Source organism: Mustela nigripes, chromosome 10 (assembly GCF_022355385.1).
Source record: "Mustela nigripes isolate SB6536 chromosome 10, MUSNIG.SB6536, whole genome shotgun sequence".
Taxonomy (NCBI): Eukaryota; Metazoa; Chordata; class Mammalia; order Carnivora; family Mustelidae; genus Mustela; species Mustela nigripes.
Window position 1 is genome coordinate 270210 of NC_081566.1, and position 27747 is coordinate 297956.

General features: G+C 47.4%; 2 protein-coding genes across 5 annotated transcripts in view; one reads left to right on the forward strand and one right to left on the reverse strand.

The window, feature by feature from the left end:
* Positions 1 to 1519: 1519 nt before the first annotated feature.
* On the reverse strand, positions 1520 to 24020 carry MPC2 (mitochondrial pyruvate carrier 2). Its single transcript, XM_059412371.1, has 5 exons — positions 23711 to 24020; positions 13146 to 13186; positions 6904 to 6988; positions 6302 to 6413; positions 1520 to 1836 (listed from the first exon to the last, which is right to left on the reverse strand). Exons 1-5 carry the CDS (start codon positions 23817 to 23819, stop codon positions 1800 to 1802), a joined length of 384 nt encoding a protein of 127 aa, XP_059268354.1. The 5' UTR covers positions 23820 to 24020; the 3' UTR covers positions 1520 to 1799.
* A 553-nt stretch (positions 24021 to 24573) lies between these two features.
* DCAF6 (DDB1 and CUL4 associated factor 6) overlaps positions 24574 to 27747 on the forward strand; it is a 141128-nt gene continuing 137954 nt past the window's right edge. Inside the window, exon 1 of one of the 4 annotated variants that reach the window (XM_059412353.1) lies at positions 24574 to 24958. In XM_059412353.1, the coding sequence (XP_059268336.1) occupies positions 24862 to 24958 (97 nt within the window). In that variant the 5' untranslated portion in view covers positions 24574 to 24861. The remainder of the gene's footprint in view (positions 24959 to 27747) is intronic. The other 3 variants (XM_059412357.1, XM_059412356.1, XM_059412358.1) reach the window with 3 other exon arrangements.

Sequence of the window (27747 nt, forward strand, 5' to 3'; positions counted from 1 at the left end):
AGCTCAGGTCATGATCTCAGGGTCCTGGGATCGAGCCCCGCATCGGGCTCTCTGCTCAGCGGGGAGCCTGCTTCACCCCGCTGCCTGCCTCTCTGCCTACTTGTGATCTCTTTCTGTCAAATGGATGAATAAAATCTTAAAAAAAAAAAAATGCTACAATTAATTTGACTGACAAGTGGGGCTTTAGTGAACCCATATAGGAAAGAACAGTTTTAATGAAAAGGAAGGGAAACATCAGTTCAACATATAAATTTTAGTAAACTTTTTTTTAATATATATTTTTAAAGATTTTATTTATTTATTTGACAGACAGAGATCACAAGTAGGCAGAGAGGCAGGCAGAGAGAGAGAGAGAGAGGAGGAAGCAGGCTCTCTGCTGAGCAGAAAGAGCCCGATGTGGGGCTCGATCCCAGGACCCTGGGATCATGAGCCGAAGGCAGAGGCTTTAACCCACTGAGCCACCCAGACGCCCCATTTTAATAAACTTTTAAAAAATAAACTTTTTTCTAAGCACAAGCATCCTCTGCCTTTTTTTTTTTTTTTTTAAGATTTTTATTTATTTGACAGAGAGATACAGAGAGAGCACAAGCAGACAGAGCAGCATGCAAAGGGAGAGGGAGAAGCAGGTACTTCAATAAGCTGGAAGCCAGATGTGGGCTCCATCTCAGGACCCCGGGGATCATGACCTGAGCCGAAGGCTTAAGTCGCTTAACGGACTGAGTCACCCAGGTGCCCCAATAAACTTTGTTGTGTCTATGTCTCATTTCATAATAGATATTTTCTCAAGGCTTAACCCTAGGAAACACACACAAGTGCTCACACACGCCACACTAACAGCATGGTTTCTACAAGGAAAGCAGTAGTAACTGGGCTCTTCAGGACCTCTTCAGTTTTGCCTCCATCAAATTCTCTAAACCTTCCTCCTCAAAGACTAAAGAGAAGGGATAAGTGACAAAGTGCAAGGTTTTCACCAATTGCCAAATTTTGATCACACACATGATTTTAAAAGTTCTTTTGTCTTTGCTTCCTAAAACTTAGAAATAACTTGCTTTGCTGATTCCTCTGACTACAGTTCTACACAGGACCAGCCTAGGATTTTTAGACGGAAACTCAGTACTCCAAACAGGAGCTCAAATCAAAAAGTCTGCCGCTATTTCTAGCACAGAGTAATCCATGTCCAGTCTGTTCATAACAGGGACAAAGGTCACAATGTTCTCAGAGAGCTGACTTATGTCCAGGGTACTCTACCAGACACTTCAATCTGCCCAAAGTCATCGATTACAAAACACCGAGCTGGGATTCAAATTTAGGACTCCGAAGCCTTTTCTGCCAGTGTATCCATTTCAGAATGTAATTCGACAGTGTAGAGATCCTTGGGCTCACCATTCTACTACCCACCTCTCCCTCTCTTCAGCTCTATTTCCTTTTACTTCTGGTGACTTCACCATTCTTCACTATACAACGGATTATTTAACCATTGAACCATCTCTAGGAGATTAGAACAGAAGGAAGCCAAGGGTCTGTAGGAGCAAGTATGATTTATTATGGGTAAATGGTAGGAAAAAATTTACTCATATCCATAGATAAGTTCCTTAAGTCATATATAAAGAAACACCATTATTAAAAGTTTGCTTTATTTTTCTGTTGAATCAAGTATTAGCCCCCAGTTTACAATTTGATTTTTTTATGCCTTCCAAACAGTAGCACAAGTAAATATCACCTTATCCATAGCCAAATATAAGTCAAATTAGTCCCAGTGGTTCTATCCACGTCTAGATTGTTCAGGTGGTCAGGAATTCTTACTTGTTTGCTTTAGCTTTTAGTTCTTGGTTATATCTATAAAGGAAACAGAGAGAAACACAATGACAAATCACAAGAGATCAATGTGTGGTAGGAAGGGACTGGGAAGTACACTCCACGTCCTTTCTCTATCAGGAGGCTGTATCACTGTGGCTCTACGATCTTCCCAGGGGTGTGCAGGTAAACCAGGCAGAAGGGAGCGTGACTTCAAGATTTTATTTGCATTTGGCTTCCAATGCCGAAGCGTTTTAACAACGAACCGTTTCTTATACTAAAGTATTATTTGTGTGAATATTTTCATTCTTGAATTATGTAAGAGTATAACAAACATTCCGAACATAAATTCAGCAAAATGTGGTCATCTAGAACTTTTTATTTTATACTCATGGAACATCCTTCCTAAGAATAAAAATTTGGAAATGGGATCATGTCTAATCATTTAAAAATAAAATGTACTTTTGTGTGTAGGCAGGTTACTGAGTGATTAGCCGACTGTAAACTCTGGGTCAGCAGGAGAGTAAAGCTAAGGCCTCCTCTTCCAATTCTCATTCATCTAAAGAAGAACAAACCACAAAGCCACAGAGCCCTTCCCTGAGCTTCACTGGCTACTCTTGCCAGACGACGAGAGTAGGCAACACTAAGCACAAAAAGTAATGTGTTGCATGAAGTATACCACACCTCCCAGGTTTCTCAAAAGGATCTGATTTCAAATACTCAACAGTGTTTTTCTAAATGCTCCAGAGCCCAGTATTTATATTTTTAACTAAATCTCCCAACCTGCTATTGTGACTGAAAGGTGCCAAAAATCCTTCTGTCAAACTATATCTGCGTTTTTGATCTATAAATAGTTCTGAATGTTGCACTTAGCATTTCCTTAGCTCTACTACTGAGTTAATATAAAGTTAAAATGAAATGGTGGATGAGAAAAATACTGTGAATAAGATCAATGTACAAGTTGAAGTTAATATTGACATAAGTTAGCTTTAAAAATGCTGGTCAGACAGCAGACATACTGTAGAATGAGTTATTCATTCATCTATCCAACCTGTGCCTGATGATTATGAAAGGGTTAAATTATAAACCCAGGGATCGTAAAGATGAATAAAAGAGGCTATACTATACTCTGCAGAATAGAATGCCTTCTGAGAGGTAAATTAAAACTGAATATTTTCTATTTCTTTATTGAGATTTTTTTTTTTAAGCCAAAGAACATTGTTTTGTAATTTAGAAAGGTTTTGGGGTTCAAATAAAGCCAGAGCCTTCATCTAAGATGCGCTCACTCTAGAGTGTCAGCCAGTCGCCGACACTGAGCACAGGCGAACTTCGGAAACACTGCGGTTCTGTTCCAGACCAGCACAACAAAAGCAAGTATCATGATAAAGCAAGCAAATGAGTATTTTGGTTTCCCCGTGCACATAAATGTGATGTTTACACTATATTATAGTCTATTAAGTGTGCAATAGCATTATGTCTAGAAAAAAGGTACATACCTTAATTTTAAAATATTGCTAAAAATTCCTAACCATCTACGCTTTGAGTGAGTCGTAATCTTTTTGCTGGTGGAGGGTCTTGCCTCAGTGCTGGTGGCTGCTGACTGATCTGGCTGACGGTGATTGCTGCAGGTTGAGGTGGCAGGGGCAGTTTCTTAAAAGAGGACAAGAAGGAAGTTGCCACATCAACTGATTCTTTCTTTTACAAATGATTTCTCTGTAGCACACGATGCCATCTGATAGTATTTTACCCCAGAGTCGACCTTCTTTCAAAACTGGAATCGATCCTTTCAAACCCTGCTGCTGCTTTACCAACTAAGCTTATGCAATATCCTGAGTCCTTTGTCGTCATTTCAACAGTCCTCACAGCACCTTCACCAGGAGCAGATTCCATCTCAAGAAAACTTTCTTGGCTCATCCACTCCTCATCCTTTCAAGTCTGACCCTGAGACGGCGGCAGTCCTGTCCCATCTCCAGGCTGCACGTCTCCTGCTGGTTCTCTGGCTGTGTCCACCCCATCCGCCACTACTTCCTCTGCTGAAGTCTTGCATCCCTCAAAGTCATCCATGCGGCTCGAATCAACGCCTCCCAAACTCCTGTTAACATTGATATTTTGACCTCTTCCCTTCCCATGATCACAAATCTTCCTAATGGCATTTAAAACGGGGAATCCTTTCCAGAACGTTCTCAATTTACTTGACCAGATCCATCAGAGGAATCACAATGTACAGCAACTACGGCCTTACAATGTATTTCTTAAAGAAGAAGCCCTGAAAATTGAAACAACTCCTTGATCCACGGGCTCCAGAATGGAAGCTGTGTTAGCAGGCATGAAAACAACACTAATCTTGGTGTACATTTCCATCAGAGCTCTTGGGTAACAAGGTACGTTGTCAATGAGCAGAAATATTTTGAAAGGAATATTTTTTCCCCAAGCAGTGGGTTTAAAATATTCAGGAAGCCATGTTGGAAACAGATGTGCTATCATCCCCGCTTTGTTGTTCCATTTGTAGAGCACAAGCAGAGTAGATTTAGTGTTATTCTAAAGGTGTTTAGGATTTTCAGAATGGTAAATGAGCACTGGTTTCAACGTAAAGTATTAGCCCCTAGCAAGAGTCAACCTGTCCTTTGAAGCCTTAAAGTCAGGTACTGACTTCTCCTCTCCAAACTATGAAAGTCAAGGATGGCATCTTCTTCCAGTACAAGGCTGTTTAACCTACACTGAAGATCTGTTAACTGAAGCCGCCTTCATGATCTAACTTGCTAGATCTTCTGAATAGACAGTTTCTACATCAGCACTCGCTTTTATGTCATGGACATGGCTTTTCCTTGAACAACGTGACCCAACCTTCACTGGCTTCAGATTTCTGTTCTGCAGCTTCTTCATCTCTCCGAGCCCTCACAGAACTGAAGCAAGTGATGGCCTTGCTCCGGATTGGGCTTAGGCTTAAAGGAACATTGTGGCTGTCTGAGCTTCTATCCGATCACTAAGACTTTCTCGATGTTAGTGATAGGCCATTTCACTCTCCTGTCAGTCACGTGTCCACTTGGAGTGGCACTTTTAAGTCCCTTCAAGAATGCTTCCTTGCATTTGTAACTTAGCTAAATGTTGAGCACAAGAGGTCACCTTTTGGCCTATCTCACTAGCCTTTTTTTTTTTTTTTAAAGATTTTTATTTATTTGACAGACAGATCACAAGTAGGCAGAGAGGCAGACAGAGAGAGGAGGAGGAGGCAGGCTCCCTGCTGAGCAGAGAGCCTGATGTGAGGCTTGATCCCAGGACCCTGGGATCATGACCTGAGCCGAAGGCAGAGGCTTTAACCACTGAGCCACCCAGGTGCCCCTCTCACTGGCTTTTGATGTGTCTAAATCAACTTAATTATTTTAGCTTTTGTTTTAAGGAGAGACATAGAACTCTTTCCTTTCACTGGAAAGGAAAGAGCCCCACTGCAGGCTTATTAACTGGCCTATTTTTAATGTTGCTGCATCTCAGGGAATAGGGAGATAGATCTGAGGAGGGAGAGAGACGGGGGATGGCGGGTCGGTGGAGTCAGAACATGCACATTTACCAGTTAAGCTCACTGTCTTATGCGGGCCTGCTTTGTGGCGCTCCCCACCCCCAACAATGACAGTAGTAACATCAAAGATCACTCATCACAGATCCCCATAACAAATATAATAATAATGACAATTTTTGAAATGTGGTGAGAATTACCAAAATGTGACACAGACATGAAGGGAGCAAATGCTGTTGGAAAATGGTGTGGACAGACTTGCTCGATGCAGGGTTACCACACACCCTCAATTTGTAAAAATGTACAAGATCTGTGAGGCACAATGAAATGAAATGAAAGAAAATAAGGCATGCCTATAAAGTTTTAAACATTTCCAAATGCTCATGGAACACTTAGACAAAACCAGTAGCCTCCCTCCAAAGAGCCTTTCCAACACTACATAACCATACACATTTAGGTCCCACTTTATTACATATAATTTAAACTGAGTGATAAAAGGTTCATGGAGAAAACTATTTAGTATTTCACGAAGTAATGCCTTAAAACAGATTGTATGCATAGGCTACATATCTACATATTACACAGATTTAAAACCTAGGTGGCAAACATACTGTTTAACACTTTTTTTTTTTTTAAATATTTTATTTATTTATTTGACAGAGATCACAAGTAGACGGAGAGGCAGGCAGAGAGAGAGAGAGGAGGAAGCAGGCTCCCTGCTGAGCAGAGAGCCCGACGCGGGACTCGATCCCAGAACCCTGAGATCACGACCTGAGCTGAAGGCAGCGGCTTAACCCACTGAGCCACCCAGGCGCCCCCTGTTTAACACTTTTAACTTAACCCCCAACTTTTCTGGAAATTTCTGCTTTAGGCATATCCCATCTTAGCATTATACCCGAATCTTAAAAACAGACAGACAGACAGACAGACAAAACCCAGCACTGCCACCTGGGTGGCTTCTGAGGTAGATTTTTTTTACACCTTTGATAGGCTTACCTCCAAATACGGAAGAGCTGAGACGCTCCTGCTGCCCCCACAAAGAAATTAACAGCAAACAGACTCCAGTTTTTTGGGATAATTACAAGTGAGTATCTTGACCAAATAAACCCTGTTGAAACAAGATATTTTTTTTTAAAAAAGCACAGGTACTGCTGTAGTATCTTCTGAACACTCAGTTTTAGAGTAAAATGATTATAAATAAGACCAAGACAATATAATGTAGGATAAAGGAAAAGGAAATGCTATACTTTGAGTCTAATAAAGTTGCTGCAGTTCAGTGTTACACAAAATATGTAATTCTTACATCAACAGGGAATCTTTACAGGGCAAACTATTTTTTCCCGCTTTTAAAAACAGGTTCATGGCAAAAACATAAAAAACTAAATTCATGCAGATACTTCCTCACAGTAACCCTCTTCTGCCTTCTCTATAATACTTTCCCAGCAAGAACACTGTTAATTCCTTTGTGAATGAGTGTGTTTATGTGTTTAAGTGTGTATAGGTGCTTCAAACATTAAACTGTTAAATAAACTGATGTAAAACAAAACAAAAATACCAAATGTCCTAAATGGAACACAGAGACTATTCATTTTATTTACCTGTGGCCATCAAAACAGCAGATTGAGCTGTGCTGAGTTTCTCAGCAGGTCTGGCCATGTCAGCCAAGCCAGCACACACCAAGCCCTGGAAATGTTAACACATAGCAAGAGAAAAGGTATCATGATTGTGTAGTAATAATTCTTAACTTTACATAAAACACAAACCTATTTCAGAGATTTTAACATGACTTTTGGTACTGTTTTAGTATCCATGCAGTAAGGAAAAGTATCCTCGCAAAAAACTACAGTGAGTTCAGGAATGCTTTTTGAAATTATGTTAACCACATGAAACAGCCTCATAAACCTGAAAATCAGTAGTGTGTGCAGGTATCCTAACAAATGGTACTTTTTCCACATAAGAAATTATACGTGTTGGGTCTACGGCCATACCACCCTGAACGCGCCCGATCTCGTCTGATCTCGGAAGCTAAGCAGGGTCGGGCTTGGTTAGTACTTGGATGGGAGAAATTATGCGTGTTGGAAACCACTGGTGCGGAGGGTGCTGGAAAACTACTTAAGGTAATCTGTAGATTCCTCCTTTCATATTTTTGTCAATGTTAAGTCTTTTTTAAAAGTGGAAATACCAGGGGCATCTGGGTGGTGCAATTGGTAAAGCATCTTGACTCTTGGTTTCAGCTCAGGTTGTGATCTCATGGTAGTGAGACTGAGCCCCATGTCAGGCTCTGTGCTCAGAATGGACTCTGCTTGAGTTTCTCTCTCCTTCTCCCTGTGTCCAACACCCTCCCCCCGCGCCCCTGCCCCGCAACCCTGTGTTCTTATGTGCGTTCTCTCTGGAATAGAAAGATAAATCTTAAAAAAAAAAGTGGAAGTATCAGAAAAGCTCTATTTTAATTTTAGTTTTCAAGTTGCATAATTTTTCTTTAACATCAAAGTATACAACATAGTCATTTCTTCTCGCTCTCTTTTTTAAAAAATTTTATTTATTTGACAGAGATCACAAGTAGGCAGAGAAGCAGGTAGAGAGAGGGGAGGGGGAAGCAGGTTTCCCACTGAGCAGAGAGTCCGATGCGGGGCTGGATCCCAGGACCCTGAGATCGTGACCTGAGCTGAAGGCAGAGGCTTAATGACTGAACCACCCAGTTGCCCCAGGATTATGACTGTTTAAAAAAGATTTTATTCATTTATTTGAGAGAGAGCAGAGAGAGCACAAGCTGGGGGGAGGGTGGAAAACAGAGAGAGAGGCAGGCTGCCCACTGAGCGGGGAGCCCAACACGTTGCACGCGCGCTGACCGAGCCAGCCAGCCCTGAAGTGAAAATCATACAGGGTGAGCCACAGTGTGAGTCATCCAAGGTAGAAAATGTAAACTCAAAACAAGCAGATCCGTCCACAAATAAACACTTTAGCCTTACAGAGGACCGGCAAATGAATACATACTAAGGGCAAATAAAATATTTAAGGTATGTAAGGACTGTTTTTTACGATTCTCCACTGTGACCTCAATAACTCTGGTTTCAACACAAGTGGCTAAGAAGGACTCCACACCGGTTCTGAGCAAGTATCGTCTGAAATTCTGAATTCAGGGCACTCGCGGCCCGGGAGGGCAACTATTCCCGGTGGTGGATGATGCCGTAGATGAATGAGCATCGGATGGTCTGGAGTAGGAGGTGCGTGAGTAAAGACGAACAAAAGAAGTGTCCTCAGCAGAGACCGAGGCCGTTTGCACTGTGATGCGGTCATCAGAAGACTGCACGATTCCAACACGAACTTAAAATAGATGCTTTTAAACAAGGCACTTAGGAGTAGACCGAACTGTGTTTCAAAACACTGGTGGGTCAGAGAAGCAACGCCGAGTATGGACACAATCAGCACACTTTGACGTTGTGGCAATTCTGAGGCCCAGGAGAACCCCACATTTGTTACAGAGTCAATAATTCTTCCTTTTCGTGACGGTACTAGGAACGACACGTAAGCAATCAATCATACTGTCATACAGTTTCCAGGGCTGAGACAGAGGAAGAAAATAATGTACTTTTCATGTTTTTTTTTTCAGAGCACACTAGCTCTGAATGTTTGTTTCGGCTTTGATCTGCATTTCAATTAAGCTAATAAGCAGATAACACATTAGAAATATTAAAAAAAGGCAGTCCTACACCATACTAATAGGGTCTCTCGCGGGACCGTTAGTGGCAGGCACCCCAACTTTCAGGGGTTGTTATGCTGTGCCGCGGACCCTTCACCCTGCCCGACCTCACCGGTTCTCGCCCCGCTCTGAGGGATCCCGTGTGCGCCGAGCCGGGCTCGCCGGCGCCCCGCGCCCCTGCTCGTCCTTGGGGCTCGGCAGCCCCACTGCCTCCCGGAGCGCCCGAGGTTCCGGGGCGTCGCAGTCACGGGGGACACGTGTTCCAAGCGGCGCAGAAGCCCGCGAGCTGCGCGGACGAAGCGGCTCGCCCGCAGCCGTGACCGCCGAGGCCCCCGCCGCGCCGAGGGCGGGAACCGCGTGGCCGCGGCCGGAAGCGCGCACCGCCGGCTTCGCGACGACGCCTGCGCCAGCCCTCGGGTTGGTTCCGGTGCCCGCGACACGCGAGACCGCAGCAGGCCGAGAGGCCGAGAGAGCAGGAAGCGGCTCCCCCAGAGCCGCGAGCGCGACGCGGGGCCCGACCGCAGGCCCCCGAGGCCGCGACCCGAGCCGACGCAGAGGCCCGACGACCGAGCCCCCGGCGCCCCGGACCCCAGCACCCTCGTCCGGGGCCTCTTCCGAAGAGTCTCGCGGCCAACAGGCCTCCGGCGGCGGGTGCAGGTCCCGCGGCGGGAGCGCAGGGTGCGGCGACGCCCGCTCCGTTCCTCGGCGTCGGACCGCCACGGACCGCAGAACTCGCGTCGTCGGGAACGCGTGAGCGCGAAGGACTCACTAACTACCGAGTCCAGAAAACGCCGACCGAGTGCCAGGGCGGCCGGCTGCTGGAGGGACCGTCGCTCAGTCTTCGCGACCGCGACCGCGACGGCGCGGCTCTGAGGAGGCCGGGAAGGGCGCGAGGGGAGCAGCCGCGCTCCCTCCTCAGTCAGCTCCGCGCCGGCTCGGCGGGGGCGGGGCTCGGCGGGGGCGCGGCGCGGCGGGGGCGGGGCTCGGCGCTGGCCCCGCCCTTCGCGCCCGGCCTGGCCTTCCGACCCGAGTAGCGGCTGCGGCTGCGCTTCCGGGACCATCCCCCGCCCTCGCCCCTCCCGGGCCAGACCCAGCTACAGCCAGTGCGCGGCGCTTCCGAGGACAAAGCAAAGCGCTGACCCCTCGCACCCCCAGCTCCTGGGTGGGACGCGTGGGGCACTTTAGCATCTCGCAACTGTCTTACTGGCGGGAAAGGCTAGCGACCCGGCGGTGGCTGGGCCGCTGGCATCCGGATCCCGCAGGTCCTCAGCCTGCGCAGTCCCACCGAACCTCCCTTTCCTTCGGTACAGAGCTGCCCCTCACAGCCCAGGGCAGCAGCTACCCGGGCTTGAATCAAGCACCGTCCTGCCCCAAAGATGCCTCAGGCATTCTTTCTTGGTCCTCGGCTCCGACCTCACCCACCGAGCCTCACCCATGTTCTAGAACTCCATTTCCAGTGAGCACGAGCGTTCTACGCGATATGCCAAGGGGCGCCTGGGGGGCTCAGTGGGTTAAAGCCTCTGCCTTCAGCTCGGGTCATGATCTCGGGGTCCTGGGATCGAGCCCCGCATCAGGCTCTCTGCTCAGCGGGGAGCCTGCTTCCTCCTCTCTCTCTGCCTGCCTCTCCGCCTACATGTGATCTCTCTCTGTCAAATAAATAAAATCTTAAAAAAAAAAAAAGTGATATGCTTAAACTTTTTTTTTTAAACTGATCGGACCTTTTCTCAATATATTGTTAAAAAGAAAACCACAGGCCCAAGTCACCAGTACCTAATGTGGCTACACTTTCAACCTCCCCCCTGAATGCACTCGTAAGCAGTCACTTAGGAGTTTTCTGGTTTGCACCATTGAGGTAATCAGTTATCTGGGCAATCTCTCCCTGTTCCCCAAAGAAAGAGGAGATAATTCATCTACTAAAATCCTTTCTTTTGTCTCCAACTGAAGGTGACCTCACCTGGAAATAATCCTTTTTTCTAAAGTATGACATCCTTGTGCTTTTAAAAACCTTCTCTTTCTGCGGTCCTTGGGAGATCCCCTCTACTCTCTACTCGCTAAACTGGATGCCGTGGTTGAATTTTGATTTTTAACAATATAAATAATAATAATAAAAAGAACTGCTCCCTAGTTCTCTGTAAAATGCAGCTCCCAACCATGAATCTACTCTAGTCATTTTATGGGTCAGGGGACAAAACAGCTAACTTAACTTGCATAAGATTGAGGGGGAGCCAGTTCTAACATTCTCAACTACTGAGATTTTACAACTGAGTTTCTGACAATGTTCTGACAATTTAAAGCAATATGATTATGGAAATTAAAATAGCTGACAACTCAACAACAAAAAACAACCCGATTAAAAAATGGACAAAGGGCCGGAATAGACAGTTCTCCAAAGATAAACAAAGGGTCGGTAAGCACAGGAAAAGAACAGATTCTTCCTGCAACTAATTAGAAAATGCAGATCAAAACCACAATGAACTACCCTTCACACCCATTAAGATGGCTGTTAGGAAGTAACTGCTGCGGCAGGTGATGCGGAGAAACGGGGAGTCCTTACCAACTGCTGGTGGGGATGGAAAATGGTGCTGCCAGGGCAGGTGCTCAAAGGAATATTGATGCAGCAACTCCACCTCCAGGTACAGGGCCCAGAGACCAGAAGGCAGGGCCTGGGAGAGATGTTGCTCGTGCACGCGGCACTGTTCAGAATGGTCAAAAGGTGGAAGCAATTTAAGTGTGAATCTACAATGGATGGTTATGCAAAATGTGGTATCTGTAAAATGGAGTATTATTCAAACTTAAAAAAAAAAAAAAAAAAAAAAAAAGGAAATTTGACACTTGTTAACGTGGATAAACCCCGAGGACATGGTGCAAAGTAGCCAAGAACAAAAAGACAAATCCTGTAAGTTTCCACTTCTCTGAGGTACCTAGAGTAGTAAAATTCACAGAGACAGAAAGTAAAATGTGGTCGCCAAGGCTGGGGCAGGGAACGTGGAGCTGCTCAACCAGTGCGGAGGCTTGGCTCTGCCTGACAAAAGGAGTCCTGGGGATCGGCTGCACCAAGACAGGAATGTACTTAACATGAAAAAAATGGTTAGGATGTTAAATTTTATGTGTAGTTTACTACAATTAAAAAATAAAAAATGACTACCAATCCTTGTACAGTACCAGTACTTGACCAGTGCTTTTTGAATTCTAGAAGGGGTCCGAATGACCTGGAGGGCTTATTAGAACACAAATTACTGGGCATTTCATCCCAAGTTCCAGAGTTCAGGAGTGAAAATCTGCATTTCTAACACATTCCCAGCACACCAAAGCCTTAGGTCTAGGGGCGACACTTCAAGAATTGCTGCTATAGCCCAAACCGGCCTTTTCAAGAGAAAATGATCTCTTTTATTGTTTTCAAAATTACCTCTTTTCAGCTAAATGAGAACTTTAAGAATGGAAACTCTGGCATAAGGTAAAAGGCATTGGTCTTGGGAGTCAGAAGTCCTAGCCTCTGCCATTTACCAAATGTTAATACACACCCTTAAATAATTTTTTTCTATTTTTTGAGACTAACTTCCCTTGCCTGCATTTTGGTATCGGTATCTTCAGTTCACATATACTAAATTAATAATAAAAGTTAATCTGGGGGGTTCTAATTTGTTAAATGTTTGCCTTAGTCATACAATCTTGGAATGAAGTTTCAGTTTCAAGGGCTCACAATTACAGGTTTTTTTTTTTTTTTTTTTAAAGATTTTATTGATTTGAGACAGAGAGAGCATGAGCTGGAGGTGTGGGGGGAAGGGGTTAGAGGGAGAGGGAGAAGCAAGCTCCCCATGGAAGCAGGGCTTGATCCCAGGGCTTATGATCTGAGTGGAAGGCAGAAGCTCAACTGACTAAACTACTCAGGCGTCCCAATTACAAGCTTTTTGGTAACAGTTATGTTCAGAGAAGGTCTTTTATCTAAGGAGTTAAGAACAATTCAACTAGGTAGTGCACTTTATGCAGTAAAAATGACACATGAGATTATTTGAATAAAATCATCTCCAGACAGGCCATGAATATTTAAAAAGTACATTCTTCATAAAGATGACTTCAAATTAGTAAGTTCCTTTTAAATAATTTTTTTTTCCAGTAGCTTCTGCAAAACTCAAGACTTACCCATTTCATAATTGGAGCCCAGAAAAAAACTGTTCTGGGACCTGAAAAAAAAAGAAAAAATAGAAAAATTTAGAAACAAAGTGACTACTTTACATGTCTTTTTTTTCTATTTAAATTTTAGTTACTTAAAAAAAAATTCTCATTAGTTAACATACACTGCAATATTGGTTTCAGGATTAAATTCATGGATTCAGCCCTTGCATTCCACACCCAGGGCTCTCGTCACAAGTGCGCTCCGTGCGTCACAAGTGCGCTCCGTGCGTCACAAGTGCGCTCCGTGCGTCACAAGTGCGCTCCGTGCCACCCGCCAGCCGTCGAACCCGCCCCACCCACCTCCTTCCATCAACCCTGTTTGTTCTCTATCTTTAAGTCTTTTATGGTTACACAGGTCTTCTAAGCCATCACCACATTTCAAAATCCCCAAAATTTAGCGATCCATTTCTAATCATTTGTACTACCCTTTCTGCATCCGTGTATTTGTTAACATTTAGAAGGTCACCACAGTATCAACCTTACATTCAAGTTGTTTTGATTTCCTTGTCAGTTATTTGTATTTTTGTGGCCCATTAAAAATTATCGAAAGTGTAACAGACAGTTTGGAAACCATTACCAAAGTTCTGCCTTGAACATGAAACTTCATGTTAGTTCGCTTAAAGATAATCTCTGAGTTGGAGAAATTACAAATTATAGAGATTTTGTGATAAGAGCCTCAGTAACTATTAAATATTCACTAATTCTATTAATATTTATTATAAATGATGTATTGCCATATGTATAATAGTGAAAGCTCTTATAAAAGGTCTATATATTGTAGTAAAAAAATTTCTTTTAAGATTTTAGTTGAGAGAGAGAGACAGAGCAGTGGTGGGGAGACAGGAGAGGGAGAAGCAGGTTCCCTGCTGAGTAGGGAGACCGGACTAGGGGCTTGATCCCAGGACCGTGAGATCATGACCTCAGTCAAAGTCAGAGGCTTACACAAACCACTGAGCCACACAGACACCTCTCTAGCAAAAGTAATGAACCTAGGGGCACCTGGGTGGTTCAGTGGGTTAATCCTCTGCCTTCGGCTCTGGGTCACAATCTCAGGGTCCAGGGATCGAGCCCCACATCAGGCTCTCTGCCTGCCTCACTGCCTACTTGTGATCTCTCTCTCTCTCTCTGTCAAACAAATAAAATCTTTGGGGGGAAAAAAAGTAATGAACCTAATATTAGGGTTCACATGAGAAAGGGGAAAGACTTAGATCTCTAAGCTCCGTAACAGCGGGGTTGTTATTTTAGCTATCCTGGTATCCACTGGCCTTTTGCAAAATGTTAAATAAATGCTGGTGGCAGTGAAAACAATTCTGGTTTCCTAGATAACATAGAATTTGAGAAATATGATGTTTCAGAGCTGGAAGGAAATTCCAAGTTCATCTAACCTAAACCCTTCATTTTACCATGAGGCTCTGAGCAGATCCGTGACCCTGTCCGGGGGGGCAGCCAGTAAGCAACAGAACTGTGACTGGAACTTGAGTCTCCGAGCTCTTTACATGACTGCCCACTTTTAACTCTTCTAAATCACATATCTCATTTAACCTTCAAGAGACTACAGGGACAGGAAAGAAACAGACTTTGGTCCATGATAATTTAAAATATAACCAAGCAGGCTAAATCCAATATATGTCAGACTTCGTGATGTGGTGAGCGGGCTCTCACACACTGCACCAACAAACACACGTCTTTCTTTCTTCCTTTCTTTCTTTAAGATTTTATTTACTTATCTGACAGAGAGTGAGAGAGACAGCGAGAGAGGGAGTACGAGCAGGGGGAGTGGGAGAGGGAGACGCAGGTCTTCTGCTGAGCAAGGTGCCCGACGGCTCATTCCAGGTCCCTGGGATCATGACCTGAGCCGTAGGCAGTCACTTAGCGACTGAGCCACCCAGGCACCCCACATTTATTTCTCAACACACAAATTAAACAACCTGATATAAGAAAACAGTGATTTACTAGCAAATTCAAAAGTTTTAAAATCCTATTATAGTCATGATAATCATTGTTGCCTTAGTACTCTACTTTGCTTTGCAGGAATAAATTAGTTGTTTTTGTGGATAACCAAAATCACACCTGAAATGGCATCAGCATCCAAGCATAACACGTTTTACTTCTCTTCATCTACTCCCAACTAATATTTCTCAATAGCACCAGCAGGTAAAGATGCATTTATCCAGTCTTCCCATAGGAGGCAAGTGTTCACCGTCACTAACGATTAAGTATTTTTATTCACTTATGAATAACATTTAAAAGATAAAACTGACTTAAACTTATTATTTAGAAACAAAACAAAGGAAAGACAGTGGGGCACCTGGGTGGCTCAGTGGGTTAAGCTCTGCCTTGGGCTTAGGTCAAGATCTAAAGGTCCTGGGTTCGAGGCCACCTTAGGCTCTCTGCTCAGTGGGGAGCCTGCTTCCTCCTCTCTCTCTGCCTGCCTCTCTGCCTACTTGTGATCTGTCAAATGAATAAATAAAATCGTGGGGAAAAAAACCTAACACAAAAGAAAGACAGTGAAGCTGAAAAGGCAATGAGTTAAGTAAAAACCTAGTTGTGGTTCTGGGTTTAATTTGTTGCAGAGAAGACCATTCATTCACCCACAATAATTACTGCATGCCTTATAGTGTACCTAGCACCGGGGATATATTGGAAAATAAGATAGAGTGCTGGTTTTTATTAACTAAGCACAAGAATGCTGTTTAAGTCAAGTCACATCTGGAGGGACGCCTGGGTGGCTCAGTTGGTTAAGCAGCTGCCTTCGGCTCAGGTCATGATCCCAGCGTCCAGGGATCGAGTCCCACATCGGGCTCCTTGCTCCGCAGGGAGCCTGCTTCTCCCTCTGACTCTTCCTTCCACTCTGTCTGCCTGTGCTCTCACTCACTCTCTCTCTGACAAATAAATAAATAAAATCTTAAAAAAAAAAAAAAAGTCACATCTGGAAGCTAACATTTTAGGAAAACTTAATTCTAATGTGTTTTTCTCAAAGTTGCACTAGTTTCACACATAGGTAATACCATCATCTCAAAGTAAAAATGAGCTCAATGATAACACTCCTTTTTGGGGATTGCATTTTGGCTGAATTACTATCAAAAGCAGTTAGTTTGTGGCACCTGGCTGGCTCAGCTGGTACAGCATGTGACTCCCATCTCAGGGTTGTAAGTTCAAGCTTCACATTAGGTGTAAAGATGACTTAAAAAAAGATAAAATTGGGGCGCCTGTGGGGCTCAGTGGGTTAAAGCCTCTGCCTTCAGCTCAGGTCATGATCCCAGGGTCCTGGGATCCAGCCCCGCATCGGGCTCCATGCTCAGCGGGGAGCCTGCTTCCTCCTCTCTCTCTGCCTGCTTGTGATCTGTCTGTCAAATAAATAAATAAAATCTTAAAAAAAAAAAAGATAAAATCTTTAAAAAAAAAAGGTAGTTGCTTAATAACATTGAGAGAAATTTGAAAAATGTAAAAATGGCATCTGCTGTCTTTATAACTTTTGCTTATTAAGTAGTTCTACAAAAGTGTCACATAAATAGTATAAACTATTGCTTGCCTTTAACATTATTAAGTGATGGCAATGTTACACATTTTTTAGTATCTTCCACAATTTAACATAGTCATTGATATTTCTGTATCCCTCTCAAATTTACATTGTTCTTACAGCTATTAAATTCATTAATTCAATGTGATTTTAATACAAAGAGATTTAAAATCGACCGTAGTGTACTGTAAATACTATACTACAGTTAGTAGTCTATCCACTTACCAATCCAATTATGACCTCCTTTTTTTTTTTTTTTTTTAAAGTACTATATTGGATCAACTTTATTTATTTATTTGACAGAGAGAAATCACAAGTAGATGGAGAAGCAGGCAGAGAGAGAGAGAGGGAAGCAGGCTCCCCGCTGAGCAGAGAGCCCGATGCGGGACTCGATCCCAGGACCCTGAGATCATGACCTGAGCCGAAGGCAGCGGCTTAACCCACTGAGCCACCCAGGCGCCCCCAATTATGACCTCCTTGAAGCTAGTGGCTAGACAGTGTTCACACGTCACCCTACCTAACAGACGGTGGACTGATAAGCTAGACAAGCACGCAACTAGGTTCCTGCTGTTTAACGACTAACCCTTAGTTTATGCTTAGAATAGCCCAGTCTTATCCCACGCCTTCACCTGGCTAACTCCTGATATCCTTTGGAAACGTAGCTTCGATTTCGTCTCAAGGAAGCCTTCTTTAACTGCTCCAGGTCACATCAAATGCTCCTTCTCTGAACCCCCAAAGCAGCCCCTATAATGCTCTCCTGTTTTCTGCACTTAACAATTAAAATGATTAATTTATGCATCTGTCACTTTAATTAGACAAGGTGAAGACAAGGTCTATTTCTTAGTTTTCCTTAACAAATAACATTTGTGAACAGAACTGAATTGAATTGACCATGTCCAGGACAGTTGTTAAACACGGATATTCAAATTTTAGGTTTGACCAGATATGCCTTGACACTGTTTCATCCTCAAGGGCAGAACCTGCAATTTACTCCTCTCCAAGGACACCAGGTTCCCTTTACATCAGGGCTGTACCTGATTTCCACTCATTAGTTATTCTCTCTTCTCTTAGACCATAACACTCCCCTATCTGGCTTCAGAAAATTCTTCCTGTAAGTCTGAAGCCATAGTGCACTGATCCTACAAGTCAATCTTTTCAAACTCTCTGGTTTAGCTTGAGCTTCGGGATTCCTATCACAGCACACCTGTCTGATCTTTCTTTCCCATACACAAAGTCTCGGAGTCCTCTGCGATCTCAATTACGAAGTTCACTCTTTAATCCCTGCAGGAGGCTCGCGCCACCACCCAAGGGTACGTCAACACATCATTTTGGTCTCTGGCTTTGAACTTCTCTGCCAATTCCTCTCTTCCTACTTCAAAACTGATGCTTCCTTCTTCGCCACCCTCAAAACTGTTTCCTGAACAGTGCCTCTAGGTTCTGGTTTCTTTATGAGTTTAAGTATTTGCTCCTTCAGAGTTAATGAACAGTAGAGCTGTTCAGTAAGTGTTTGCTTGGTAAGTCATTTACTCAACTGCCCTAAGCCAGATGATAGTTTTAAAATATTACTCGTTCCTCTTCCTCACAACCAAACCAAACAAAAAACTTCAAACATGTAATTATGGTTGCTAGAACCTGGACCAAGAGAGGTATGACTATTTTAGTTAGTGAATAATTTTAAACTATAAAACACACCACCTCCAATTATTTTAACAGCTGCTAAGCACTAAATTTAAAAATATCATTAGCAAATATGTATTATAAGACATTCTAAATTTCTAATATTTCTAAGATATCAGAGGATGCTGACAAGTAACACAAATAATCAGAGTTGGAAAGCTATATATGCAAACAAATAGTGTCTTCTTCATTGTCAAGAAAACAGTGGTTGAGCAATACCTATCGTACAAAGAGCTAACAAAAAATTTTCAAGAAAACTTATTTTATTTTTTAAATATTTTATTTATTTATTTGACAGAGAGACAGAGATCACAAGCAGGCAGAGAGGCGGGCTGAAAGAGAGGGAGGAAGAAGCAGGCTCCCTGCCAAGCAGAGAGCCCTATGCAGGACTCGATCCCAGGACCCTGAGATCATGACCTGAGCAGAAGGCAGAAGCTTAACCCCCTGAGCCACCCAGGCGCCCCAAGAAAACTTACTTTAGTTCACCTTTTCAGTTTATCTTACTGATGATCATTTTCAAGTCAAGAAAATTAAGTCAATTTAAACACGTATGAACTCAGAGGAAAGACTTCCTTCTTGGCATAGAATAATGTCACATGCTTGCAAACACGCACACATACAGATATTGAGATGCTCGCGATGTGCCAACGTGAAAAATAAAGTTTCTCATTTAATGCTTTTCACTACTTCTTCTTGTCCCTTTCAGATCGTTCCTCTATGATTTACTGCTTTTAACATTCCTCAACATTCTTCTAAGTTTCATATACTAAGAAATCCCCTCTTTGCTATCATGTGACCAACACTTACAAATCCTTAGAATTTGTAAATGTTACTCCTTGATATAGATATGGACTGTCAAAAGTTACTTATTTTTATTTGTACTAAAACTAGTTCTGATTTCACACTAAGAACATGATTGGGTTACCATTTTAGAATCATGTAATCTTTGTACTTTTGGAAAGGCCCTGGAAACAGCCATCATTCAGATAGCCCCTAAAACATCAAAGGTATATAATGATTCTTAAAATGTCAATTGAAAATAGGCTTTGGTACAAATGCCCAAGTAAAATAACAGGTGAAACAATTAGCTAAAATAGCTAATAAACATTTTAGGATTGACACATTTTAAATTGATATTTGTTCAGTTACAAAGAATCAATGACTTCTAGATTTATGAAGATAAGGAGGCCCAGAAATGTGGAACTACCTGTGTAAAATACATAGCACAGCAAGGGTTAAAAACTAAGATCCCCAAATCCTAACTTAACAATAATTACATAGTTGACCCCAATGAAATGAGTTTCTTGAAAGGTCCGAAACTAAGAAAAGCTCTAGTAAGAGTACCAATGTGAAGATTATTACAGCTGAAAGGACCTTAAAGAAAATCCAAGCTCCTCTATTTTTTTTTTTAAGATTTTATTTATTTATTTGACAGAGATCACAAGCAGGCAGAGAGGCAGGCAGAGAGAGAGAGGGGAAAGCAGGCTCCCCACTGAGCAGAGAGCCCGATGTGGGGCTCGATCCCAGGACCCCGGGATCATGACCTGAGCTGAAGACCGAGGCTTAACCCACTGAGCCACCCAAGCGCCCCTGCTTAGTATTTAATTTTGAATTTTCATGATAAAGATATTCCCTTATGGGCAACGCGAATGTGGGTTCGCTTAATATGTTTTTATTTTATTTTTAAAGATTTTATTTATTTGACTGAGAGGGAGAGAGAGCGAGCGAGCGAGCTCCAGTTGGGGGAGAGGCAGAGGGCGAGATTCTCAAGCTGACTGCACTCAGCGCAGAGCTGGTTGCAGGGCTCAGTGTCACCACAGTGAGATCATGACGGGAGCCAAAATCGAGAGTCACACACTGAACCAACTGAGCCACAAAGATGCCCCTGTTTTTTTATTTTAAAACACAGTCTTTAGATATTTAAGAAAAAATGGGAAAAACAATTCTCTTACCTAGGAGAAATGCAAATCTTACTGTTACTGAGATCTGAAGCCTTCCCAGGGAGACTACCATGTAATGGAGAGAAACTTTCCAGCAACAGCCCACTAAACACCGCGACAGACACAGAACTATCTTTTCAAAAGTTCTTCCACTTAAGGCAAAATGTAACTCAAGAAAAGCAGAGCTACGGTGAGGTACCTAAAATGATATGGTTCAGAAAACTGTTTCCTGGGCTGACTTAGTCAAAGGATAGTTTTTATGTATTTTTATTATTTGTTATTCATTTCTCCCGGTTTTATTGAGATATAATTGGCATATAACAGTATATTAATTTCAGACGTTCAACATGATGATTTGAGATATATTTATACTGCAAAATTATTACTATAATAAGTTCTGTTAGTATCCATTGCCTCACTTAGCTCATTTTTGTCGTGTCATAAGAGCTTATTTTCAAATATGTAACACAGTATTGTTAATTACAGTCACCCCGTTGTACATTATATCCCCAAAACTTGTTTATAACAGGAAGTTTATACCTTGAGAACACCTTTTAGGATAGCTTTTGGATTCTTTAGAGCTATGGTCTCCTAACTACTTTTGAACATTGGACCCTATCATTTAAAAAACCTTTTTTTGAGCATGTATCTCCTACATATATATTGTATGTATTTATACACTATACATATAACTTACACAAATGTGTATATGTACATATGTTGACTCCAAAGAACTCTCAATTGTGTTCTACATAGCTATATATATAACTATACTGATCTATTTTTATAAGATATATGCAGAATAGAAAATGTAAAAAGATAAAATAATACTAAGCATTAACAGAAGCTGTATTGTTTTCTTCCTACATTCCAGTGTTTCATTTTGTGCATACTTTGAAACAATTCACCCCATCTGAGGGCTCAAAAATACAAAGGAATGACACTCCTTCACTAATCATGTCCCCCCCTCCCCCACTAAGCTTTTAAGTAAACACTGGTCATTGTGACTTCAAGGTCATTTTTCTGACAAATGCCCGGAGTAGAGCTGTGCAGCTGGTTTGTGCAGTCACATACTTTCAGTCAGGTGGTGGGTGAAGTGACATACCTTAGGAGAACCGAGTTTGCCAGGACACACATTTGGTTGGAACTCTATTCTCACCCCATAAAGGTAGATCACAATGTGTCGGGAACAACACATACACGAATGATGAAGGCTGCAGGTCTAGCTATAATAGGAATCACTGTGATATAGTAATATATAATAGTCCCATAATTCTAATATAAATCTATATAAAGACACATTCTTGTTTCCTGACTAGACATTCTGCCAGTGATAAAATTAAATCTCAGATATTTAGAATCCGCAATGTATGATATCCAACTATTAATATCCTAGCCTTGCATATCATTGTAAAAACCGCCAGGATGTGAATGTTGTCTAAGATTTAAATGAGGATTCAGTAAGATTACGCAAAATAGCACATAAAAACCTTGCGTAGTCACTATGATGACTCTTGGAGAATAATCAGTGTTTCCTCAGATTTTATTCAATATCAATGGATCGACAGTTATATTTTTCATGATTTTCCATTTTTTTGTGGGTGTGCCTCCAACTTTTCAATCACAAATACTTCTGAATGATACATCTTCTTACTATGTATATTGGTTAAAATCTTAGAAGGGAGGGAACCAACATCTTTTGAGTCTAAGTACAAACACTTTGCTAAATGTTTTATTTAATTTATTTAAAGGTTTCATTTATTTATTTGTCAGAGAGACAAGGCGAGAAGGAACACAAGCAGGGGGAGCGGGAGAAGCAGCAGGCTTCCCGCCCAGCAGGGAGCTCAGCATGGGGCTGACCCCACCTGGGGTCACCACCCAAGCCAAAGGCTGATGCTTGACAACTGGGCCACCCAGGCGCCCCCGCTAAAGGTTTTAAAGCCATCATACCTTTTCGTTTTCACGACAATCCTTAAATGATAATTATTATCTCCATTTTACAGACCAGAAAAATAAGGCTGGGGGCTTCAGGGTCTAGGTCACACAGCCACGATTTCCATGTACCTCTGTCTGGCTCCAGAGCCAGCTCTCCTCCCCCTACACTGAACACGGAGTTACAGGGACTGAACCCAGGCGTTCCCAGGTGAGATGCTCCGTCTGCAAGTGAAGGCAGTTCCTCCGGACTCCGAGGGAGACTAAAGCAGGAATGACAAGTGGGTAGCGCCGAGGCCCTGAAAGGATCCTACAGCACCACCCTTGCCTCTCGCCCGAGCAGTTCCAGACCGCTCCTCCTCGGCGCTGCTCTCCTTACCCTGCAGCCCAAACGCAAGGCTTAAGAGGGTCAAAGTTGACGGCACACAGTGCAGCCGACTTAGCCAGATACGCAGAAGCATTGCTCAATCCTCCCTCCTGAAAAACCCGTCAAAATACACAGCACAACTCCCAAAAATTTAGTTAAAAAAAAAAAACAAAACTAAACTAAAAGGCAAATAAGCTCAATACGCGTCTTAAAGAATTCTCCTTGAACTCTCCTTAAACTTCTGCAACGGTCCCGGCTGCGCAGGCTGCAGTACACACCCCGCACGACCGTCCCGCCCGTCGCGCCGGCGCACCGGAGGGGCCAGTCCGCCGCCACCGCAGACGCCAGGGCGGACGGGCCGCCTTCCCGCGGACCCCGATGGCTGAGGGCCTCGACCGTGGGCGGGAAGCGCCGCTCCCGGCCGCCCGTCGGTCCCCCGCCTCCCAGCACGTCCCCGCGCTCCGGCGCGGCAGACCCCACGGCGTCCGGCTCAGCCCCGGGCGCGGAGCGGGACCGACGGGACCTTCCGGACCTCCCGGGGCCGCCCGCGTCCCCCCACGCGCACGACCGAGCGCTCCCGCCGGCGTCCGGGAAGGACCCAGGCGCGGCGCCGCCCACGTCCCACGAAGCGGGTTTGGCCGCGACGAGCCCAGCCAGGGTCTCCCCCAAGGTCACGCCGACGCGCGGAGGCCGCGCGGGACTCCGGGCTGCGCCCCGTGGGCAGGGAGCGCCCGCGCCGCAGCCGTTACACCGGGGCCCGGGGGCGGGACGCGACCGCGGCTGCGGGCCCGGCGCGTCTGCAGGCCTCGGGCCCCCGGCGCGGGCGGCGGCGCGACCTTCACCGCCGAGCCGGCGGGTGCGGGCGGTCCCCGGGGCCCCGTGCGGCCGCGGCAGGGGCGAAGGACCAGCCCGAGGCCCCGCGCGGGGGGCCGTGCGGCGACGAAGGTCGCGGAGGGCGCCCGCTGCGACCCCGGCCCACGAGCGACGCGGACGCGGGCGGCGCGCACGGGGCCGGGCGCCCCAGCCAGACGGGCCCCCCGAGGGCAGCGGCGGGGGCGGGGGCGGCGGCGGCGGGGGCGGGGGCGGCGGGCCTCACCTGCCGGGTGGTTGTACAGCGGCCTCAGTTTCTCCGGCAGCAGCAGCTCCACCTTGTCCAGGGCCCGGTGGTAGGTGGCCCGAAGGCCCCGGGCGCCGGCGGCCGACATCGCTGCGGACCGGCGCGTCGTGGGCGGCCGAGGGGACAGCGGCCGCGGCTCCTGCCTGGATGACAGCGAAGGACACGCGTCACTTTCTCCTGCCCCGGCGCCTCGCGCCCGCCTCTCGCCCGCGGCGCCCTTCCCGCGACTCCCGCGGCCCCTACCAACCGCCGGGTGCCCGGGCCCAGGAAACGCGGAGGGGCGGAGGCTCGGCAACGGCCCGCCCCGGGTCCGCCTCCTTCCCTCCCGCCGCCCGGAGGCGGGGAGGAGTCACGGCCACAGGTGCCCGAAGGGCCGCCTCCCCTAGACGGCCTGACTTCCTAGCGGCAGCGCGCCTGCGCAGGCTGAGCGGCCGACGGGGATTGGTCCGCGCCGCGGCGGGGGCGGGGTCCAGCGCGAACGTCCCGTTTCTCCTTCCTGCCCTCGAGGCCATGTTGGAGAAGGGAAAGTGAAGCTGCCCAGCTTTGATTAAGATAGCCCGTAGTTAACATGGGCTTTCTGGGTCTTCGTTCCCCAACTAAAGATGACGGCGCGCAACGCTCTTGCCTCCTCCGGAAAGAGACTCGTGACTGAGAGGCTTCGTGTCTCAGCTTCCTCTCTCTCCGGCCCTCATTCACCCCCAGAGAATCAAGGATTTAGTGTCCCGAGCCCACCCCTCTCGGGCGAGGGCCGCCGAGGCGTACCGGGGCCCGAGTCCCGGGGGAGGGGGTGTCGTTCTCTCGCGAGAAAGGCGGGGGCGGGCGGGTGCCGAGAACGAGGAGAGGGAGGAGTCGCGGCCGCCTCCGCCTCCTCCTCGCGTCGGAGGGGCCGGGGGAGGGGACTGTGGCTGGTCGCGGGCGCTCGGGCAGTCTGAGGAGGGGAGCATGAGGCGAGCGCCGGCCCGGGCGAGGCGCGGCTTCGGGGGCCGGGGCGCCGCCGCCGTCTGAGCCGCTGCGCCCGCGAGGCCCGGCGCGCGGAGGGTGCGGGAGCGGCTCGGCTGCGGACCGCGCGTCCCGCCCTCCCGCCCCTCCCCCACGCGGTGGTCTCCCCTCCGGCCCCGCCCGGCACTGCCATGTCTCGGGGCGGCTCCTGCCCGCACCTGCTGTGGGACGTGAGGAAGCGGTCCCTCGGGCTGGAGGACCCGTCCCGGCTGCGGAGCCGCTACCTGGGTGAGCCGCGGGCCCCGGGGCGGGGGCGGGGGCGCTGAGTCGCCGCCCGGCGTGGGGGAGGGGCCGCGCCGCGGGGGCTGTTGGCCGGGCAGGGGCGCCCGGGGCCGCGGGGTGTGCGGTGCGCGTCGGCCGGCGGGCGTCCTCCCGCGGCCGAGCCCCCGTGCGTGCCGCCGGCCGCCGCCCTTGCCGGGTTGTCCTCGGGGGCCGGCGGACGCGGCTGGCCGGGAGGTGTCGGGGCGCGTGTGGGGCGGGACTCGGGCGAAGACGCCGCGTCGCCGGCGCGGCTGGTGCGGAGCCGTAGTTGGCGCCCGGGCTCGCCGCCGCCGTCCGCGCTCCGCCGAAGGGCGAAGTTTCTGCCGCCGGCGCCCTGCGGGGACCGGGCTGCGCGCCCACGGCCCGGCGGCGTCCGGCCGGAGCCTCGGAGCGGGAGCGGCGCCCCCGGCCCCGGCCCCGGCCCTCGGCCCCCGCCCCGGCCCCCGGCGCGCTCCGCTCGGCTCCGGCCGCGGGGACGGTGTCGGGTTTCGCGCGCCTCCGCCCGCCCTGCGAGGCGCGCTGGCGTCCGCGGCTTCCCCGCGGAGCTTCTAGAAACAGCCTCGGGGCTCGGGCTCGGCTCGGGCGCCGCCCCGTTTGCCGTCCCGTTTGCGTCTCGCCGAGCCGCGGGCCGAGCGGGGCTGCCGAGCGAGTGCGGAGCCCCGGAGCGGCCGCGGTCGGCTCGGCCCGCGGCGCGGCTGGAAGGCGAGGCGCGTGCAGCCGGGTCCGGCCCGCCCTGCGCCGTCTCCGGTGTCCAGGGCTTCGGTTTTGCCTCGAGCCCGCGAGAGCAGCGGCGGCCCCTCGCAGCGGACGGGCCGGGGGTACGTGGTTGGGGGGCGGAGCGGGGCCGTCCCCGCTGCCCCGGCTGGGTGGGACCGGGGCGGCCGTCCGGTGCCGCCGCCCGCCCCGGCCGCTTCTCCGCGCTTCTGCGGGCACACGCGTGTCCGCCTGCACGGGTGCCCCCGCGTGGACGCGCCCTGCGTGGACGCCCTGCCGTGACCGCGGCGCTGCCGCTGGTCTGTTGCACGGTCGGTCTCGGGGATCCTCCTGGGCGGTACGAGCAGACCGGCCCGGTCCTCCCGACGGCCGCGTCGTGTCCACGTGGGGGACGCGCTCCGCGGGCGCGGACTCTGCTCTGCAGCGGGGCCGCGGCGGTGCGCGAAGCTTTGCAGGGACCGTCCTTACCCCCAGTGAGTGCCCGGAGTGGTCCCGACTTTAGACTCACACCCGGTGCGGGACAGGTTTTCACACGACCTCGGAAGCTGCGTGGAACGTCCTTTAGCGCGTCCTTGAGCGCACGTCAGGGCTGCGCTCCCCGCGCGTGGGGTCGGCCGGGCCTGCGCCAGCGGCGGCTCAAGCGCCGACGCGCATTCCAAGTCCCAGGTTTGTTGGGCCCCGTGCAGTCCAGCCGTACTTTCGAGGGTTCAACACGGAGCTCCCTCGGCGCGTGCGGTTGGCGGGGGCAGCGGGGGCGGCGAGCGGGGTCGGGTCCCTGCGGGCGGGCGCGGGTGCGGGTCCGCGTCTGCGCACCGACAGACACGGCCCGGGCAGCTTCAGATGCGTCGGCCAGGTATGCTGGTAACTAGCCTGCTCTGAATCAGCACCCTTTAGAGGTGGTTTTCTCAGTATTGGAGAATAGCTTGGGAGGGAATTCCTTGGCCTTTGTAGACCTCCTTGAAACCATTACTTTCTCTAACTCTTTCCCGCCAAGAACGCTATCTTGGCTTCGGGTTCGGGAAAGAGTAAATTGCACATTAGTAGCGCCTGAATTAATGAATTTTTTAAAAAGATATTTTGTATAATATTTTACTACAAAACCTTTTAAAAAGCCCAAGTTCGGGAGTTTCAGAAAGTAGATCCCTTTTTTATTCTGAGACTTCAAACATTTTTTTTTTAAGATTTTTATTTATTTGACAGAGAGTTCTCAAGCAGGCAGAGAGGCAGGCAGAGAGGTGGGGGGGTGAGCAGGCTCCCCGCTGAGCAGAGAGCCGACGTGGGGCCGGATCCCTGACCACGTGGGGCCCGATCCCTGACCGGCTTTTGTAATCTTTAGGGGCCAGATGTAAATTTCAGTATAGTGTTTATCTTAAAGAGTAATTATCGAAGTCCAGAGTCAGAAACACCTGTAGATTTAAATGGTTCAGTTTCTTAAGATATTGTATAGCCATAGAGTAGTATTTTGGAAATCAGTGATTATTATAGTAACTTACTGGTTACATATTATTTTTACACATACACACACAGCTTTGTAAACGTGGACATTGATTGTAAAAGATACTGGTTTCTATACATTTCCTCTTTCTGTTCATACTCCTCTCATTTTAAAGACTTGCCCACAACCAATTTATACTTTCTAACCCTTTGTATATTAAAAGACTGTAACTGACAAAAGAGTAATGGAAATTTTCTAGGGAGTTGTTTGCCATAATGTATAGTTTGTTTTTTTTGCTTTTGTTTTTGTTTTTAAGATTTTATTTATTTATTTGAGAGAATAAGAGAGAAAGAGAGAGAGAAAGCATGAGAGGGGAGAGGGTCAGAGGGAGTAGAGACTCCCTGCTGCGCAGGGAGCCCCATGCAGGACCCGGTCCTGTAACTGGGATCATGACCTGAGCAGAAGGCCCCCAGGCACAATGTATACTATGTTTAATGTGGAACATATAGTATGTTTAGTATGTATAGTATGTTTAATATAAAATGCTTAAGTTATGGTTAGGCAGTGTCCTGGTCAGCTTGGGCTGCTGTGACAAAATAGCATACAC